The 18,760-nt window shown below is 37.5% G+C and overlaps 1 protein-coding gene across 1 annotated transcript; it reads right to left on the bottom strand.

Annotated features, from left to right (window-relative positions):
• Positions 1 to 6: 6 nt before the first annotated feature.
• Positions 7 to 16,524, bottom strand: LOC132055926 (uncharacterized; the record flags this gene model as incomplete). The annotated part of the gene is made up of 26 exons (XM_059447987.1): positions 16,386 to 16,524; positions 14,357 to 14,479; positions 13,422 to 13,579; positions 12,557 to 12,601; positions 11,946 to 12,024; positions 11,781 to 11,854; positions 11,509 to 11,615; positions 11,097 to 11,279; positions 10,518 to 10,721; positions 10,223 to 10,439; positions 10,066 to 10,140; positions 9,587 to 9,918; positions 9,082 to 9,280; positions 8,747 to 8,999; positions 8,336 to 8,675; positions 7,989 to 8,169; positions 7,745 to 7,885; positions 7,335 to 7,596; positions 6,775 to 7,218; positions 5,745 to 6,208; positions 2,980 to 3,116; positions 2,700 to 2,881; positions 2,260 to 2,616; positions 1,905 to 2,030; positions 1,415 to 1,480; positions 7 to 1,326 (listed from the first exon to the last, which is right to left on the bottom strand). Coding segments are annotated over exons 1-26 (6,138 nt in total), but the record flags the coding sequence as incomplete, so codon positions are not given.
• Between the last annotated feature and the right edge of the window lie 2,236 nt (positions 16,525 to 18,760).

Below are 18,760 nucleotides of genomic sequence, written 5' to 3'. Positions count from 1 at the left end.
ATATTTTGAGTTCAAGCATTCAGCCAATAATCTCACAAATGGATCTAGCATTGATAATAGCTGCTCATCTTTCTTGTCAAATTTCATGTTCTTCATGTAATTCTGAAGCACTCCAAGAGCAAATTCAGTGATAAGATGGGAATATCGTGGATCAATACTGACCAACTTATCTGATTTAGCAATCTGGCTGCTTACTCCATCTTTCTTTTGCTTACTTTCCATTGAAGTTGATGTCTCTGCATGCCCAGGAGATTCATCTCTTATGCCATCTTTAATTAGACCATAACCAAAGATAAAGAGTTCCGTCTGGTTTACAGAGGGATTACACTGTATTCCAGCAGCTATATGAGCCAACATGTTCTCTAATTTTGATTTTACTTTTGGAGTCAGCTGCTTTTGTAGATTCTTAAGAATTGGCGCAAGCAGCTTCAGAGCATGTGTTTTGAATGTGATGCTTTGGGCAATCAATTTAAGGGTATCATATGACTTTTGCTTCCTAGTCTCTTTCATCTTTGAAGCAATCTTCTCAACCTCTTTCTCCTCCGAAACATCACTAAGTATATCATTTACTGCGACCGAGAGAAGATCCTCTAAACAATAATCCAACTTCCCACTACTGGGATTTAGAAGAAATTTTGATAATAGAAAATTCAGAGTGAATCCCAAAACATGCAATTCAAATCCTCTCTTCAGAGTGCCTCTCAAGACTTTGACAACAAATTGCAAGAACTCTAGCCCTAGTTCTTTTAAACAAGCAGCCAAAGCAGCTCTGGCTTCATCACGAACACTTTCCAAACGATTCTTAAGGAAATTTGCTATACGATGCATTATAGATGGAAGGTGCACGTCCATGATGTCTCCAGGAAGTAGCTTGAGCAACTTAAGCAGAATTAGACTGATGTTTACATTGAGATTATCAGTATCAGCAGTCAACATTTTGTGTACCCTGGGAAGCAAATCCTTTTGGAGGCACATTTGTATTTCCGCAAGTTCAGAAGAGCCGATGACTTTGCCTGACTCTATCAAACAAGTATTTTGAATATCTTGCACAGAATCCTTGGTGTCATGATCAGAAGGAGTCTGAGAGAAATGGAACTGGTCCAAAATGGAGCTTATTAACCGCAATAACACCTTTTGTTTATCTGGTTTCAGTGTCATCTCCCGGAAGCATCTATTGAGTAATGCATAATACAGTCTCCACTCCATGAATTTAGAAATTGATCCAACAGCTTCCAAACATGCACTTCTAATATTTTCACCCTTCCCAACTTGTCCATCAAGCAACATTTTGAAAAGAAGAGGGATAAAGACTTTATTTATGAGAACCTGCACCAGGATTATTCCCAACTATTAGTACCGCATAGCAACACAGAGCACAAATTGTGGTGCTTAAAAGAAAAAAGCAAGTAACCACCTTGGACAAATTTCCAGAACTGATGGCATTCTTAAAGCGTAACAAAGCCCTTGCTCTGCTGTGTCTCTGAATAAACAAACGTAATGGCATAAGGTCAGAAAGCACGGATACAAACTACTTTTTGCACCATTTATTTTTTCAACCTCTTGTTATGCTTTTATGCTTTTATGCTTTCTATTGAGCCAAGGGTCTTTCAGAAACAGCCGTCCTACCTTGGTAGGAGTCGGTCAAACAAGTCCCCATCACGTTGTGGGATTTCACTGGGTTGTTGTTGTTGTTGTTGTTGTTATTTTTTCAACAAAGAGAGTACTAGAGCATCGTGAGAACATCCAAGGGAATTAAGAATCTTCATGTTAAAGAATAAACTACTACTACTAATGGAGAAGCATAAATAAAATGGAGCAGTAAGTTTACGCCAACTTAAAAGAGTAACTTGCAAAGAAGATATAGTATATACCAAAGATTCTATGGCAATATGGGAATAACTTACTTGCAAATGCACAATATTGTTGAAAAAGTCCTGCTCTGGATCTTCACTGTAAAGAACTGCAAATGATTTGAAGTCTTCCACTGTTGGAAGCTTCAGGACCATATCTCGAAGTAGATCGATCCATACCTAAAATCAGAAAACCAGCATTAGCGGAACTTCCGATCCTTGTGGAAATACAGCGGGAGAGAGGAACCTCGAGACATATGGATCAAAAAAATATGTTGTGTAAATAACCACTAGCAATTCAAATAACTGACTCAAGTGTTGATGGTTGGAAAACACAAAAGGAAATCAAAGTCGATAAAGGAAAGTAACCAGATAAGTAAAGCTTTCTTTCAGCTCTTATATTCCATACCTTCTGAATTGTATCTTCTTTATTCATTGCAGTACCCATGTGCTTCAAAAAGAAGTTGCTTAGGATATGCCTAACCCAGGTTCCAGAAGATTCTTGTTCAGATTTCAACTCTCTATAGAGCATTTGACTAGAAAACTCCACAAATGAAACCAACAATCTATATGCACTCTGTCTCAGAATAAGATCCTCAGATGACATATCATGTATTGCATGTGACAGAATAATCAATGCATGCTCTTCCGGGACAGTGTAGAAAAAATCTGCACTTATCTTTTCATAAGCAGCAATTACGGTATCATAATCTAGATCTCCCAACTCCACTGTGGACGTGGCATTCAATTCACGAAGAAGATTTGCCTGTATGAGATTAACAGGTGTATTTACGTCAACAAACTCCTAAAGCAACAAACTTAAGAGAAAACTAGATGGGCTAGAACTACCGTAGGATGTACAGAAGAATCATTCGCTGCGACAGCATCAAGAACATCACAAATAGAAGTGCGGACGTCCAAGCCAGCAGAAATTACGAGGGGAGAAACAGATTTGACGATCTTTTTACTGCTTTCACTACCCACTGGTTCTACAATATCCTTAATAATCTGTAAAGTGCCTACACAAATATCTACAAGCACAAAGAAAGGTATTCTTAGAAAAAGCGCAAGGACTTGAGACCAAACAGGTCCACCTAAACTTTGAGATAAAACTGAGAGAGACTCTGACCAGGGTCATTGGATCTCTTTGACAGAAGCGGAAGCAAGATATCAAGAAACTTCCTTGCAGCCAACGGTCCCTTTATGTGCTTTGATAAAAGCTTGAAAACCTTGAGCTCTTTTTCCCCAGGATATTTGACAATCTTCCTGGAAAAGGTGAACAGATCTGTTAAAAAGAGAACTGATGCTAGCGCATCTCATACAACACTTTAGTTACACAAACAGCATGCTAAGTCCACTTAGCCATATAGGGTGGATGACTCTCTCTCTCTTTCTTGTCATAGGAACCTGACTTGCATATAGTCTCTTGATAACTGTGCTTTAGTATTGATTCTTGTTTGTTTTAGATAAATCTTTGATTTGCTTTTATTTCCCTTAGCGGCTTTAGTGAGTGATGGTAGACTAGGGTCATGTTCTCGGTCGGGGACGGGGGCCAGGGTTAGAGGGGGTAAGTGGGGTCAAGAGGCGTCTAGGTTGAGAGTAGGGTCCTGAAACATTGGGACTTTGACGGGGAAGTCCATAGAGCTAGTTAAAATTCTTAAGGAGAGGAGGATTAATATAGCTTGCGTCCAAGAGACCAAATGGGTAAGATTTAAAGCTAAGGATGTGGACGGGTATAAGTTATGGTTCTCGGGTAAGTCAATGTATAGGAATGGGGTAGGCATTTTAGTAGATAGTGAGCTAAGGGACCAGGCCGTAGAGGTTACGAGGGTCAATGACCGGATGATGGCGGTTAAGTTAGTTGTGGAAAGGTTTACCTTGAACATTATTGTTGAAAAAGCCCTGCTCCATGGAGGATTTGGATGAAGTGGTGGGGAAAGAACTTCATAATGATTTCAAAGTCTTCGGGGTTATGATGATGAGCAAGCTTCAGGAATGGAGGAGGAGTATCTTTCGCTAAAGCTTTAGGATTGGTGGTAGCCGACTCGAGTTTCCAAGAGGAATAACAAGCTTGGTAACCTTTCGTGGTTCGAAAATCAGAAAACCAAAAGCATTAGTGGAACTTCCACCCATCCTTGGTGATGGATTTGGGGATTACGAGGAAGAAGAAAAATAGGGTCTGAGATGAAGAGAGGAACCTCCCGGGAGATGGGGAGAAGTTGACTATATGGATGACGCGAAAAAATATGGGATTAGGACGGCGAGGAAATAACCGAGACTAGCAATTCAAATAACTGACTCAAGTGTTGATGGTTGGAAAACACAAAAGGAAATCAAAGAATCGAAAAGGAAACCAGAGTAACAAAGATAAGAGAGGTTTCTTTCAGCTCTTGTATTCCATAAGGATGGAAGGGACCGACTTCTGAATTGTATCTTCTTTGTTCATTGAGGTGCCATGGTGTATGTTGTTTGCGAGTACCCATGTGCTTCAAAAAGAAGTTGCTTAGGATATGCCTAACCCAGGTTCCAGAAGATTCTTGTTCAGATTTCAACTCTCTATCGAGCATTTGACTAGAAAACTCCACAAATGAAACCAACAATCTATATGCACTCTGTCTCAGAATAAGATCCTCCGATGACATATCATGTATAGCATGTGACAGAACCTTGAAAACCTTGAGCTCTAAAGGTGAACAGAGGTCTGTTAGGCCGAAAAAGAAAGGTCTTTGCTGATGCTATCGGGATCATACAACACTTTAGTTACATAAACAGCATAGGTAAGTCCCTTTTTTCTTGCTACTATATGTTGTTTCTTGTATATTATCTTATTTATCCGTGGTGGATGACACACTCTCTCTCTCTCTCTCTCTCTCTCGTGTTTTCACTTCGAGCCGAGGGTCTTTCGGAATGACCTCCCTATCTTCCGAGATGGGGTATGAGAGGGACATAAATAGGGAGCATGTAACCCAGATAAGCTTATCTCTCCATGTTGGCACATAAGTAAGAACAGGACCTTATCATATATATGAACAAACAATCAAAATATCAATCTCACTTTCCCTACCTCCCTCCATCCCCTCGCTTTCTCTCCCGCCCATACATAAGTCTAGGTAAAGTAAGGAACCAAGGAGCCTGGTCTTGGGGAGAGAAACGATTCACTAACCCATCAATTTAAGAAAAGATTAATAAAGTAAAAGAACAAGCCGATACAAGCAATCCAGCTGGTAGCTCCAAATAGCAGCGAAGAAAATCGACAGTAAAAAGGGACAGGAAGCTGAGGAAGGATTAAGAAGGTGCAAGTAAGATGAATTCATAAAACTCGGAATGTTCCAACACAAAACTGAGAAACTTTTAAAACGAATTTTCCTTCAGTGACCTGGATAGTTTTAAGAGTGCCACTACATACTTTAAGATGATATTTGAGTCCCATGTGAATAGTCATAGTTACCACTTACCAATGCAAGTAAAACTGTGGTCAAAAGAGATAATGGAACACTTTAGAGGAGAACATAACTTCCATACAGCAACTGTATCGAGTCTACAGACAATACTTGAGCATTACATACATTATTCTCCATCCACATTTGATGTGAAGATAACACGTTTTGATAGGCTCTCAAATGTTTAAAACGTCATAAGTCATCATATTCTTAGGTGACTGTCAAAATTTGTAATATCAGCTAATGAACAGTTTTGAGGCCGGTACGTCGCAAACTAAAAGAATATACAATTTACATGGATTAATTGTTTAAAGGTTATTGCACACCAATAAGTTGTGCAATAAATCTATAACAAGCAAGTAGGAAGCAGTACCCATGGTGAAGTCTGTAAGTTGACACAATCTCCAAAGAAGGAAAAAATAAAGCAATGAAGCTTAATTTCATATCGCCATACCTCTTTGTTGCACCATCATGTACAAAAAGACGATGCAAACTGCACACTAGTACATCAACATGAGGAAGCAGTAAGCTCCTAAGCAGGTTGTCTTCATTACCCAGCTCAACATCAAGATCCAGTAGATTCTCGACAAACTTAAGAACTGAGGAAACTATGGCATCCGATGCTGTTGAGACTGCTAGCATCTCAAAAATATCAGGTACAAGATTCTTTTCTCGGGACAACAGAGGCACAAGCTTGGAACTTCTACTCATAGCCAGAAAACAAGAAAATAAAGAGCTCGGCTTCTCACTACTAGCGCCTTCCTGTTTGAAACTAGCAACTAAAGGTTTTACTGACATAAAGAACAAATCCCAAAATTCAGGACTGAAATCATGATCCTCATATTTGCTAAGGATAAAAGAGATGATCTTCAGACATAAAGATCTCAAATCCTTGGACTGCTTTCCAGCCATGTTTGTCTGCACAAAAACGAAGACATTGGTTGATAAGCATTTCTTTGATATAGTATTTTCAAACATTGATTAATAAGTAGTACTTCATTCAATTTGCAACTTCACCACAAACGCAGAGCCTCCTTTAGTTTTCTCAGAAATTATATAGAGAAAAACTACGTTAGTTCAGCAGCTAAAAGTTCTTGAATTCCTCTCGAGGCAAAATTGTGAATACATAAAAAAAGAAAATGGTGTACAATACTGAGTGTTCCTGTAGCCTATTAAAACCGAAAGGACAACTACTCTAACTGGAAAAATGAGCAAAGTAGTACCTCCCATCCCTTCCCCATTCTAAGCCCTAAATTTTATGAATTATTTGACCGAACCACCCTCAGAAAAGGACCTCTTTTAGTTTATTGCTCAAGGGTGATTTTGTCAAGAAAAAGAGTACTAACACTGTCAACCGCCAAAAACCAAATCAAGGGATATACGGGATATACAAAATCCTTTACTATTTAGTGTCAAACTTAATACAATATTATGGGGCAACAGCATCAGCCTTTTTTGTCTAAACTTAAACCTGCTAGACTTACAGCAGATGATGACATTACCATGATTTTATCCTCTACTTGGTGACCATGATCAGCCGGCCCCCCGTCATTTCTTGTGCCTTCAAGAGTTGATGTACAGCTTTCCAAGAGGCGCACAATACACCCCATTAACAGATCAAGAAAAGGGCTAATGTGCACTTCATCAAAAACAGCTACAATATCCTCAATTACATGCAGAAAACCGTATCTCTTCTTCCACGAAATGTCATTGATGCAATCTCTGGAAAAATGCTCCAAGACAGTAAATGAGTCAAACGCATGCTTTAGAATTTCAGGCATGGTCCAGGGCCATGCACTCTTTGCTGCAGCACCTTGTGAAGCAGATACGAGGGGTTTTATCAGCAAGGCAAAGAAAAGAGGGAGCTCTTCAACATCTAGCTGAGCTAAGAAGCCAAGAATCGCCTTTCGATGCTGGACACTTGCATGCTAAGACAAATAATGCATCGAGTTACTAAGAAGAAACAGAAAGAATGGGAAACAAAAAGGAAACACAAAGCTATGATACTACAGGGCAGAGGAAGTTGAATAAATTTGATAAATACCTTACGAGAAGCGAGCACCTTTAACTTTTTGACTTTTGGAGCCAGTATTCTGATAACAACAGGCACAAGGAAAACTCTATGCCTTGTATCAACAAGATCTGATTCCCTAGATAAGCTCCATGTCGTGAGCTCCTCCCTCAGACGTTTCGAATCGATCAGATTTTTTAGATGCTGATCATACGGAAGTAAAAAGTCATCTTTCCAATTTAACAGGCAATCAAGGACCTTGTTTTGCAATTCAGCATCATCTTCCTCAAGAAGTCTTAAACACCACCAACCCCCCCCCCCCCCCAAAAAACAAAACCCCCCCAACAAAAAGAAAGAAGAAGAACACAACAAATAAGTAACCTCAAATAAGATTTAATAGGGTATACTAATTTTGACTGTTGAGAATAATTTAAAATGCAAACCTGTACAGCAAAACCTCCTTGAAGAATTGATTGAGATAAAAAGACCTAGAGTTGCGCATCAGTCTGAATAAGGACAACCATTCTTGAAGAACGCCTTTCCACTCTTTCCCCTTACAACCCTCCTGATTGTATAATTCCACACTGCATTTTCCAGAACAAGCAGATAAGCACGGGTCAATTGGAGAAGATAGAAGCAAAAACACTTTCCCCAAACCTAAAAACTATAGTTGAAAAATAAATGCACCTCTTAAGATCTTCAATATTATAGCCTAAGAACTTCAAGAACAGAGGTATGATTTGTCGTGAACGTGATTCGGCAACAGATGGAATTTTCTGCAAACACTGAATCAACAAAGAAAAAATTGTTGCACACGACGCACCATCAGACACCGGAAAGACATAAGACCTGAAGCTTCCAGTCAAATCTGCAAATATATATCACAGTAATTAACACTAAAGTGAAACCATTTGGATAAAAAAGAACAGCCGTTCAGCAAAATAGCAAGTTCAGACTATATGGACCAAAAGAAAAGCTAGCAAACAGGTCTTGAATTTATCTTTGAGGTTTGGGATAAAATAGATGGGACATACTATTAGCTGGCTCTATCGATTCCTCCTCGCTTTCAGCAGCTTCATCATGACAACCCAGAAAAACAGACAGATAATGATCAAGGTACTCAATATATCTGTCCCACAGCAGACCAAAGTATTGACTGAGGAGGACAGCTATGCAGTCCAATGTTGGGTTCCACAAATAGCTAAAACGGTTATGAAAGATTCCAATAATTCCACTAAGAACAACAGGCATATACTCTTCAGCTACCCTTCCAGCAGATAAACTCATCTGTATTTTGGATATCTGTAGAATGACTTTTCTACTGGTTGCAATAGAAAGAGGCGTTTCTTCAATTAAAAATAGGAGATGAACCACCTGAAAATAACCAGGAAATGTTTACTGACGGAAGAAATTATATAACAAAGGATAAGGTATCACATTTGTACATTATTGCCATGGTAGTCCACCAGAGTGGCCTGAGGATTATCCATTCTCATTTTCTTCTCAAGCGGTTGTTCATTGGTAGAGCTGGCATCAATCAAAGGTTCGTAGTGGCACAATATTCTCAAGGTCGAAAGCCGCAAGTTCTTGTCGTGGTGGCTCAAATTTGCAGCAAACACGCCCAAGGCATCCACAATCTTACTCACTACAAGTTCTGGGTGATACTTTTTAGTGCTTGCATCAGCTTGGATTATGGACCTTCAACCATAATTTTAAAGGGTTACCAACTGAGGAGTAAAAAGTGCTACCAAACCTGATTTTCAAACATGTACCAACATACCCACAAACTGAATCCAAAATATCAGCTACAGGAGACAACACTTGAGAACATGTCTTGTGCTTTCTTGCCAGATCTAAGAACCTGCTTACGACAGAATCATCACATCTGGAATTTTGATTGGCCAGTGACTTACAATAAGAACCCAATGCAGCACCAACCAAGCTCTGCCAGGTAGTTCTGGGATGCCCAGCAATGTCAGCTAGCACATAAAGGAGAGTCAGAAAGAGAGACATGTAATAAGTCAGTGACAAAAAATTCACTATACATGGGGAGGAAAGGGTCACAACAACACGTTCATCAAGATTCATTTCTTTTAGAAACAGATTTCACCGATTCTAGCATATAGTCACTAAGATCCATATCATGGAACAAAATTCCACAACTAAATTTTAGCATTTGGTGTGTAAAATATTTGTAATTTTTGGTCATGCCAAAGGTGGTATAGAACTATGAATAGCTAAGTTTCTCCCTAAGGAATCTAACTCATCTCAATAACATGTCTTACCAGATTCAGTACTCAAAAGCTCATCTAGAGCATTAACCAAGTCCATTAGTAATGACTCATTCGCTGAACCACCTACTACATAAGGATAGCAGCCAATGATTCCCCACAGTATGGCTAACTCATTTTCTTCAATTTGGCTAGATAATGGTTCCTTTTGTATACGCCGAATCCAACGGCCAATGGCTTCTCGGAGAAAATTGTGAATTCTTGAAAGCTTCTCCTTTGGAACTTCATCCAAGAAGCTATGTCCTTGTACTGGCAGCCTCTTAAAAAGGATCTGCAGCAAATATATAACCTCTTCTTCTGAAATCTCTATCATATCATTTAATGCACTGAAATGCCATTCGAAGGTTAAGATTGGTTAGCACACTATTAACTTTCACAAAGAGAGAAATATTACAAAACCAGTAAGCAACCACAATACATCCATGAAATGTGCTTTCGTGTGCAAAAACAAAGTCAGGGACAAGGGACATTACCTTATAATGCTAGCTCTGAAGAAATGGACAATGCCAGGGTCCTTCAATAGAAGATCTTCGACAAAAGACAGCAAACTACAACAATAGGCAATTGTTAGGGAAACAAGCAAAAATGTCACCTGGAAGACAAGCTCACACGCGCAAAAGAAAGCAATACCTCTTATTCCTCAAATCAAACACAGGAGCCCATTGCATTGAAACAGAAGAGAGAGTAGAAATAGTATTAGCTCTATATAGACCGTCAAGAATGCAAAGCATTGACTGCATAACTTTGTCAACAATGTTTGATGTTTGATCAATTGCCTTCACAGTAGAATAGGGCAGAATGTAAGTCTGTACAAGCAACTGGATCAATTGAAGCACCCCTTGGTAATCTGGAATAAGCAAAATATCTTAGAAAACCATTTCATACTGTACTGACGCAACGCACATGGACAACACTAATAACCTACCAAAAATTTTCTGAATGTAACTAACTTGCAGGGTAGAAACAAGAAGGGATAAAAGGCGACCAAGGTGCAATAGATGGCCTTGAGATACACACTCAGTTATCTCCTCATATAAGCAAACCCACATCAACTCCAACTCTGTAGCTTCCAATTCCTCACATAATCTCTGCAGTGCTAGAACAACAACTTCAAGAATGGTCTCAGCACCTACACTTAGCAAAGAACACAAGTCAAACGGAAAGTTAGACCCGACAATATGACAGATTGTATTAACACGTTCATTTCTTATAAGGTTTGTATTAACAATTTCATTGCTCCAAACAATATTTAAAACCATAAGCTAGCAAGGATGCATTAATATGAACTGAGCACACATGATTAAAGTCACAATGAATTTTATGTTATATAATAAATTTGTTGACATTTTTCCCTCCGGCTCATAGGTAAATCACAGTACATTTTGTATATCCTACCACCCTGAAAATATAGAAGACGGAAAGATCTAACCGCAATTCTATACGGAGCTAGCACTTCCAATTTTCTGCAGCCAACAAAATAGAAAGTACGGCAATGGTAGCTTACCCTCTGTGAACTGATCACCTATAGTAAACAGAGACTTGTCCATCAGTAGGCGTAACACTTGTTCAGCCCTTGAGTGTAACCTTGAGGAGCTTCCTCTCAGAACATACCACAATAGTGAACTGACAGCGGACTTTCTTATTTCCAATGGCTTCTTCGCAACTTCAAACATAAGCTTCCTCACTCCTGTTGATTCAAGAAGTTAACAGCAATGATAATTGTTTAGCTGAAAAGAGCTGAATGTCAAAGAAGGGTCATAAAGGAGTGATACAAGAAGCTAAGACATATAAACACTTGATTATTACATTTTGAAACTGATAGCTAAAAACAGGTCAAATATTCTTTTGCCGAACTAAATCTCTACGGATAGAAATTTCTCCAAGAACACAAATTGGCAGGCACATAGGTAGAATACCTTTTATAAGCTGCTTAACAGGAGCATTCCTCAATATGAATGATACTGAGTCAGCCATAAATTCATGGACGTACTCCTTGGAATAGTATCTTAATTTTACTGTTACCCTGTGAAGAGAGAGAGAGGGATAAGCTACTTATTAACACCCAAAACAAGGGGAACCTCTAATTATTTATGTTTACAGGGAACAACTTATAAGTATGATTTGCTGAATGGCAGAGGAATCACAGTCACATCTGCCAATTGAAGCTTTGATAGTAGGGTAAACTTACTGCAGAACATCAACAACATCTTTAACAAGATATTTTTGCAGGTACATCATAATAAAAGACCATGACTTGAAAATCTGCAAACCAACAAAGAATTGAACTCAGATCTGATATGAAGATAATGTTGAAGCCGGTATGCTAAAGATTACTTTGAGGAAAACCCAGTACCTGCTCAATTATATCTGGTTCTCTATCAGCACCACTACTGAGAAGGCACGCCAAAGAGTCGGCAATCCTCTGAAGAAAGCTGGCAACAAAAATATGAGCAGAATTTTTAAAGGAACTAAAAGCTGTTCTGCATGATATGGGTAAAACTGTTGAAAGGTGTTCTTTATGCCCAAACTTGTAGAAGTACTAGGACAGAGTTGATCGGCACACACCCACATATACTTAACGTCTTCAAGCTCATATAGAAGAATTTTTACCATTCCCAACATCATCGAATTAGACAGATGAAGCACAGGGGAACATATAAAACAAGGATATGAAACACAAATAACTGAAAAGAACATAGTAACAAACAGAAGCCAATGAAATGTATCAATTTACAACAGAAGAAAATGACCCGCAAAATGAGAAGGATAAAATCAAAAAGACAACCAAACAAGATAAGAAAGAAAAGCTGACAGCAGGGGCAACAATATTAGGGAATTCTTCCCAGAAATGATGATACTATTTCCAAATTTACTGCTGGGAAACTATAAGCAAGGTGCTAAACAATCCCCCACAATGTTCATCGGCGTGAAGGAAGAAGAAAATCAGACAGAAGCAGCACTCACGGTAAGAAGTCCTCCAGGAGATCTCTAGATAGGGCTGCAATCAACCTACAGAAAAGTAAAGCTCATCAATAACGAGACTTGATAATAAAGAGGAAAAAGAAACAGTTAAGCACTTTATATCTGGCGCTCTACGAAAATAATGGTGGGAACAATAACATATAGCAAAGAAATAGCAAAAAATCATAAGAGGAAACCTTTTTCAATTCTAAAGTTAGAAAAAATCCAATAATCCTAGTCGGCCACAGAAGATCATGTTTAGCAGTTAGCTTCTGGAGATTAATGAATAAAAATTTACAGTTCTAGGAACTTTAGGAGCTTTGAGAGCCTAACATAATTCTGAAGCAGATAACGAAGTGACATTTACACTTCCAAAACAATCAAAGGAGTAATATTTTTCTTCTTTCTTTTTTATTTTTTTATAACCGAGAAAATCTCCGAGGCCAATGGCGCATAGTTCGAAACTTGGCATATACCGCAACCCCCCCACCCCTACACCACTTAAATACTAGGTTTTTGTTTGTGGCAGGGTTCGAACCCATGACCTGAGCGTTACCCACACATCATGCTCCGCGCTCTTACCACTAGCAAAGGGTTTTTTTTTTTTTTTTTTTGATGAAGTAAGGTGTTTCATAGATAGGCATTAGCAAAGGGGTTATATTTAAATGGGAATAAATCAAGGAACCTGAATAAGTTTCCCTGTTCATAAAAGTTCTTAATTTGGTCAATAAGAATCTATTTTTAGTATTTTGTAATAGAGGTGCTCAACTTCCAAAACTAGAGGGGAAAAGGGTACTGTTCATATGAAAAACAAAAGTAAAAACCAATTGAATCGTCCTTAAAAGAACCCAGTAAGTTTGCGAAATACCCAAGGATTGGCTCAAGGGATAGTCTCCCTTTCATGTCCAATCTTGAAAGAAGTTTTGTGACTATCAGTTCCTTCTGCAGTATAATTTGCGGTAGCGTCTGTACCAAGGGAAATATTTCCTCGTAAAATGAAATAAAATCTTCTGCAGTGTTTAATTCCTGTTATTTTGTCCAAAAATGAAAAAGAGAATTAGTGGAAATCCAAAAGAGAAAGAAAAGGCATCCTTAAGAAGTACGAGAAGCACAATCAGTAGTAGTGAAACCCAACTTAAATCAAATGGCAAAGCTGTCAGAAGCTATATTGCATGAACTCTTCATTTGCCTAGACATACATGTGTAAAACGTGGTGTGATGCCTATGTGTACTTCTTGCATGTCCTTCGAACTACGTTAAAACTTGTCTAACAGTTGAATGTACTTGAACTGGTGCTTATAAGCACTGAAACTATAACCAAATGCACGTGCACAGGTCCAAAACTACTAGGACAACGGAGAAACTTATAAAACTCTCAACCAACCATTTCCGTGTTTTGTTTTACAGGCTCATGGGGAAAAGAAATCGTGCTTGAACCCTTATGAACTGTTTGAATCTTCTTCAATACAAAAGATGTAAACACTATCTAAAAACATAATTTTCTTGGTAAACTTTGTGAAACGAGAGCTTCTTTTCATTTCTCAACACATCATTAACAGAATTGTTTTGCTGACATTTTTTCACAAAAATAAAATTCAAGCCCATATAAAAAATCTCCAAACAAAAGACTTGTAACTGTCACTCTAACAAAACCAAAAAGTTTGACACTTCGCAGTTGAAATATAAAGTTAATGCAATTCAACAAGAAAAAAAACAGTTGTACCAAAAAAATCTCCCAAATATTCGACATCTTTTACATATAAGGTTAAGGAAATTGTCAAATAGAAATATGAAAATACGTACCCTCCATTCCGTAAGGCAATCCCGGAAGAAAGAGGAACCTTCAGATGGCTCGGCTTTTAAAGGGTCAAGATTTCTGTACACATCAATGTCAACATCCTCAATCCGCTCCGAAAATGTCTTGAACTGCACCATACATAAAACTCATCAAGTTCAATCCCCACAAAAGAAAAACAACAATTGACAATCATAGGCGCAACAACGATGAGTACAAAGGGCTCATGTACAAATTTTAGACGTAGAAATGGCTTAAAGATATTCATATTATTTGCATCATAGACTAGCAAAAAGGCTATTAGTAATTGCACATTTAATAGGCTCGACTGTAAGTCAAAGTGTTTGATATAAGTAGCCTTGACATAGAGACTGAATCTTATGATTGAAGAAGAACAAGCAACTGCAAATAAGTTGAGATATTCAGGCCGCCTCAAGACAGTAAGGGGTCATTTGGTAAAGTTTATAAGAATAGTACTAGATAAGGTGTTTTAGTGATGAGGGGATATAGTTATGCTGGGATTATTTCTTATCCGCTGTTTGGTTTGTTGTATTAAGGGCAGTTTTGTCTGTCTTTACTCATGCTTATCCCATGTATTCAGGGGCGGATCTAGGAGGGGTTGACCTGAACCCCCTCGGCAAAAAATTACACCATCTATATAAGGTAATTTTTTCATTTATTTTTTATGTACATATACAGATTTTGAATCCCCTAAACACAAGACTAGAGGATGGGTCAGTAGTTAAGGGGGGTCAAAATTCACCTTGAGGTTCCAAGTTCAAATCCTAGACACAATATTTTCATTTTTTTCGAACCCCCTTAGTGAAAATCCTGGATCCGTCACTGCATGTATTAATAACCATTGTATTGCTAATACCATGGACTACTATGTATAAGAATAATCCTGAATAGGGTGTACTAATACAAACACCACTAAACAAGGGATTAAGAATACCAAAGCTAATACATGTATTATTTTCACAAATACATCCTACCAAACAAGCCCTAATAGAGCGTAGAAACAAAGAGTGTTTTCACTGGTTGACTCACATAAGATGTGAAAACATCAATAAAGGGCCAAAATTGAACTAGTTGAGTAGGAATACTTAACTACTGGAGCTCTTCGCTACTATGAGTTAAATGGTTTAACATACATGCCAATAGCCTGAAGTTTATTTTTTCTAGTAATTTCAAAAGCAACATGCACAATTTACGAAAATCTAAAAATACCAAACATGTACTCCCTCTGTCCCAATTTAAATGTCTTACTTTTCTTTTTGTTCTGTCCCAAAAAAGAGTGTCTCTTCAATTCCAACATTCTACATGGCAAGTTTAAGACCACAAGTTTTAAAGGACCACACACATCTTTAATCAAGAACACAAGATTCAGCTCCTTAAACTCCGCGCCCACGAAGGGAGTACAAATTTGGTAGTATAATAAAGAAATTAAAATTAATATAACGAACCCAATATACAATAACGTCGATAAGACAGACCACTTTGGGGGTCATTCTTTGAAGTTCACACTTGTCCTAAAGCACAAAAGCCATGTCTTTTTTTCAGTAACACTGATTTTTGTCCCCCCAAAAGGGGTGGCATAGAGCTGTAATAACAACCCCATAAACTAAAGTTCCAATTTTTCCCTAAAAAGGGGTGGACTAGAGCTGTAATAACAACCCCAGAAACTAAAGTTCCAATTTTTCCCCAAAAGGGGTGGCCTAGAGCTGTAATAACAACCCCAGAAACTAAAGTTCCAATTTTTCCCTAAAAGGGGTGGCCTAGAGCTATGGTGTAAAGTTCCATTTTTTTTTTTTCACAAAAAGGGGTGTCCTAGAGCTGTAGTAACAACCCCAGAAGCTAAAGTTCCTATTTTTTTCCCCAAAAAGGCGTGGCCTAGAGCTGTAGTAACAACCCCAGAAACTAAAGTTCCAATTTTTGTCTCCAAAAGGGTGCACTATAGCTGTAATAACAACCTCGGAAACTAAAGTTGCAATCTTTCTAATTGTTAGTTGAGATTAGAAGAGATAGAGAGCTTACAGTAAAACGGCGGCGACCATGAGATTTGTTGAGAGATTTAACAGCATAAGCATCTGAATGTGTTGCCATTTTTTTTTTTTTTTTGCTCAATAAAATTGAACTCCAAAACCTTAAACCCTTTTGCCCAAATAGTAAAGTGTAAGTAGAGTTGAAGGAAAGAAAACTGCTGCAAAGGAAAAAGAAAACTGCTGCAGAAGAAGAAGAGAGGTTTAACAAAGGGTTTAACGATTACCCTTTGTATTGAAAAGAAGAGGCGGTTTCTGTCTTGCTGTTTTCGTTTTTATGGCTTCCCTACTTCTATAGTGGTAATTTTACACAAGCTTAGGGCCCGTTTGGATTTGTCTTTTTCTTTTTCTTTTTCTTTTTCTTTTTCTTTTTTCTTTTTTCTTTTTTCCACTTTTCACTTTTTCTCCGTAGAATACTTTCAAAATATTTTGATTATACATTACTATATAATTTTATAACGATTTTATTGTTATTTTTTAAAGTGATTTTCTTTCCTCGCTCACCAAACTTTATTTTAAATAAAATGCATGTCAAAATATTTTATTTACTTTTAAATCGAGGGTAGTCAAAAAGGAAATAGGGGAGGGGATTACAAAACGGAGAATCAAACCCTTACCAACAAGTTTGAAAGTTCAGGTAGTGAATCAATTGAGCTACTAAGCATCCTCAGTGCATGTCAAAATACAATTTCAAAGTTAAAAATTATTTTGAACTTCTTTCAAATATCACTCAATTTGTTCAAATGGCTACCTAGAAAGATACTTATCATGTAGCAAAATTATAAGCTTTGTTACCTTTTTTTGCCCGACTAAATCAGTCAACTCAAATGCATTGATGTGGTTTTATTCTATTTAATAATTATTTGATGGAGTATATGAAGTTCATTATCTTGACTGATACTTTTTTATTTTTTCCCATAGATAGAAATGCGAAAGAATATGTGAAAACTTAATATATAATTGACGTGTCTATTGATACACATCAAAAATCATTGACGTGTCTATTGATACACATCAAAAATCATTGCCATTATTCTGAGTGGGTGAGAATGCACATAATAATAATTTTTTTATGGTTTATCACAACTTAAGTTCTTTTCAATGCATTTACATGGATAGCACATTGTATCTTCCACTGCTATTGTTGAACATGTTCAGATGTCTACTTGAGAATTTCGTGCAATTACGAATATCTGTCTGCCTACTAAATATAAATTAATTAATAGGAGCGGAGCTAAGAGTTCAGTGGATGTAAATAGCTTTAGTCTAAATCTTATATCTACATATATTTAAAAAATTATGATTATGCACAAATTTTTAATTTAGAATATAAGATTTAAAAGTAGAGCATGTTTGGATAAGATTATAACTTATGTCTTATAAGTCAAAAGCCATAAATTAAAAGAAAAAGTTGCACCTTTTATCCTTCAAATGGTCTAGTCTTTAATTTTCTGCCACTTGAATGAAACTTATTTCTCCCAGGGCATAAGTTCCATTTGAGGGGCAAACATTAAAGAGCAGTACAAAATAGGGACAAAAGCGCAAATGACCTAATAAGTTATGATTCCTAACTTATGATTATTGGCTTATTTTTACTACTTTGACTTAAAATCAAGTGTTTAAAAGCGCATTTTTATCTTGTCCAAAAATAACAAAAAAGACTTAAAAGCACCTTAAAACAAGCTAATCCAAACGGGCTCTAAACCTGATTTTGTCAGTGCTAACGAAGGGTTTACTAGCGTTTAAAAGTTGATCTAACTACTTTTAATTTCTTTTAATCCTATACTGGGCTAAAACTTTTTAAGGTTTCGATACGTTAGCACCTCTATTTTGTTTTTTCTATTTCTTCACGGCCTTTACCCATTACCAAAATCTCTTACCCTCGCCCCCTACCTGACCCCTCACCCATTTTAGGATTTGGACACATTAATGCTGAACATACTTGTTACATCTCAAAAAATTTCGCGTCATGTGCGTTGTGAGTAAACTAACGTAAGCTCGGAGAGGTCACGGAACCCTTATAAGATTACTGAACACTCTTAACAAGTGTTAAGCAAGCGTCTAAAGGTTCCGGGATCAAGCAAATCGAAGAAAATAAGTTTGTCGAAAATTTGAAAAAAAGTTGATAGAATTTTGGGTCAACTTTGGAGGGGTATATCTCATAGTATATTAGGAATTTTAAGGTGTTTCAAAAGACTAAAATGAAGTTCGTCGAGTCTAGTTTCCAACGCAACAAACCGCTTGTCGATATGACATCGATAGAGAATTATGGACGTTACAAGTTAGGTCGATAGAGCGAAAACATATGCTACGAATTGTTACAAAGAATCGACGTGCTATAGTAACTGCTACAGTACTCGACCCGACTTT

This window comes from Lycium ferocissimum, chromosome 1, assembly GCF_029784015.1.
Source record: "Lycium ferocissimum isolate CSIRO_LF1 chromosome 1, AGI_CSIRO_Lferr_CH_V1, whole genome shotgun sequence".
NCBI lineage: Eukaryota > Viridiplantae > Streptophyta > Magnoliopsida > Solanales > Solanaceae > Lycium > Lycium ferocissimum.
This window is presented reverse-complemented; position numbering and strand designations above follow the sequence as displayed.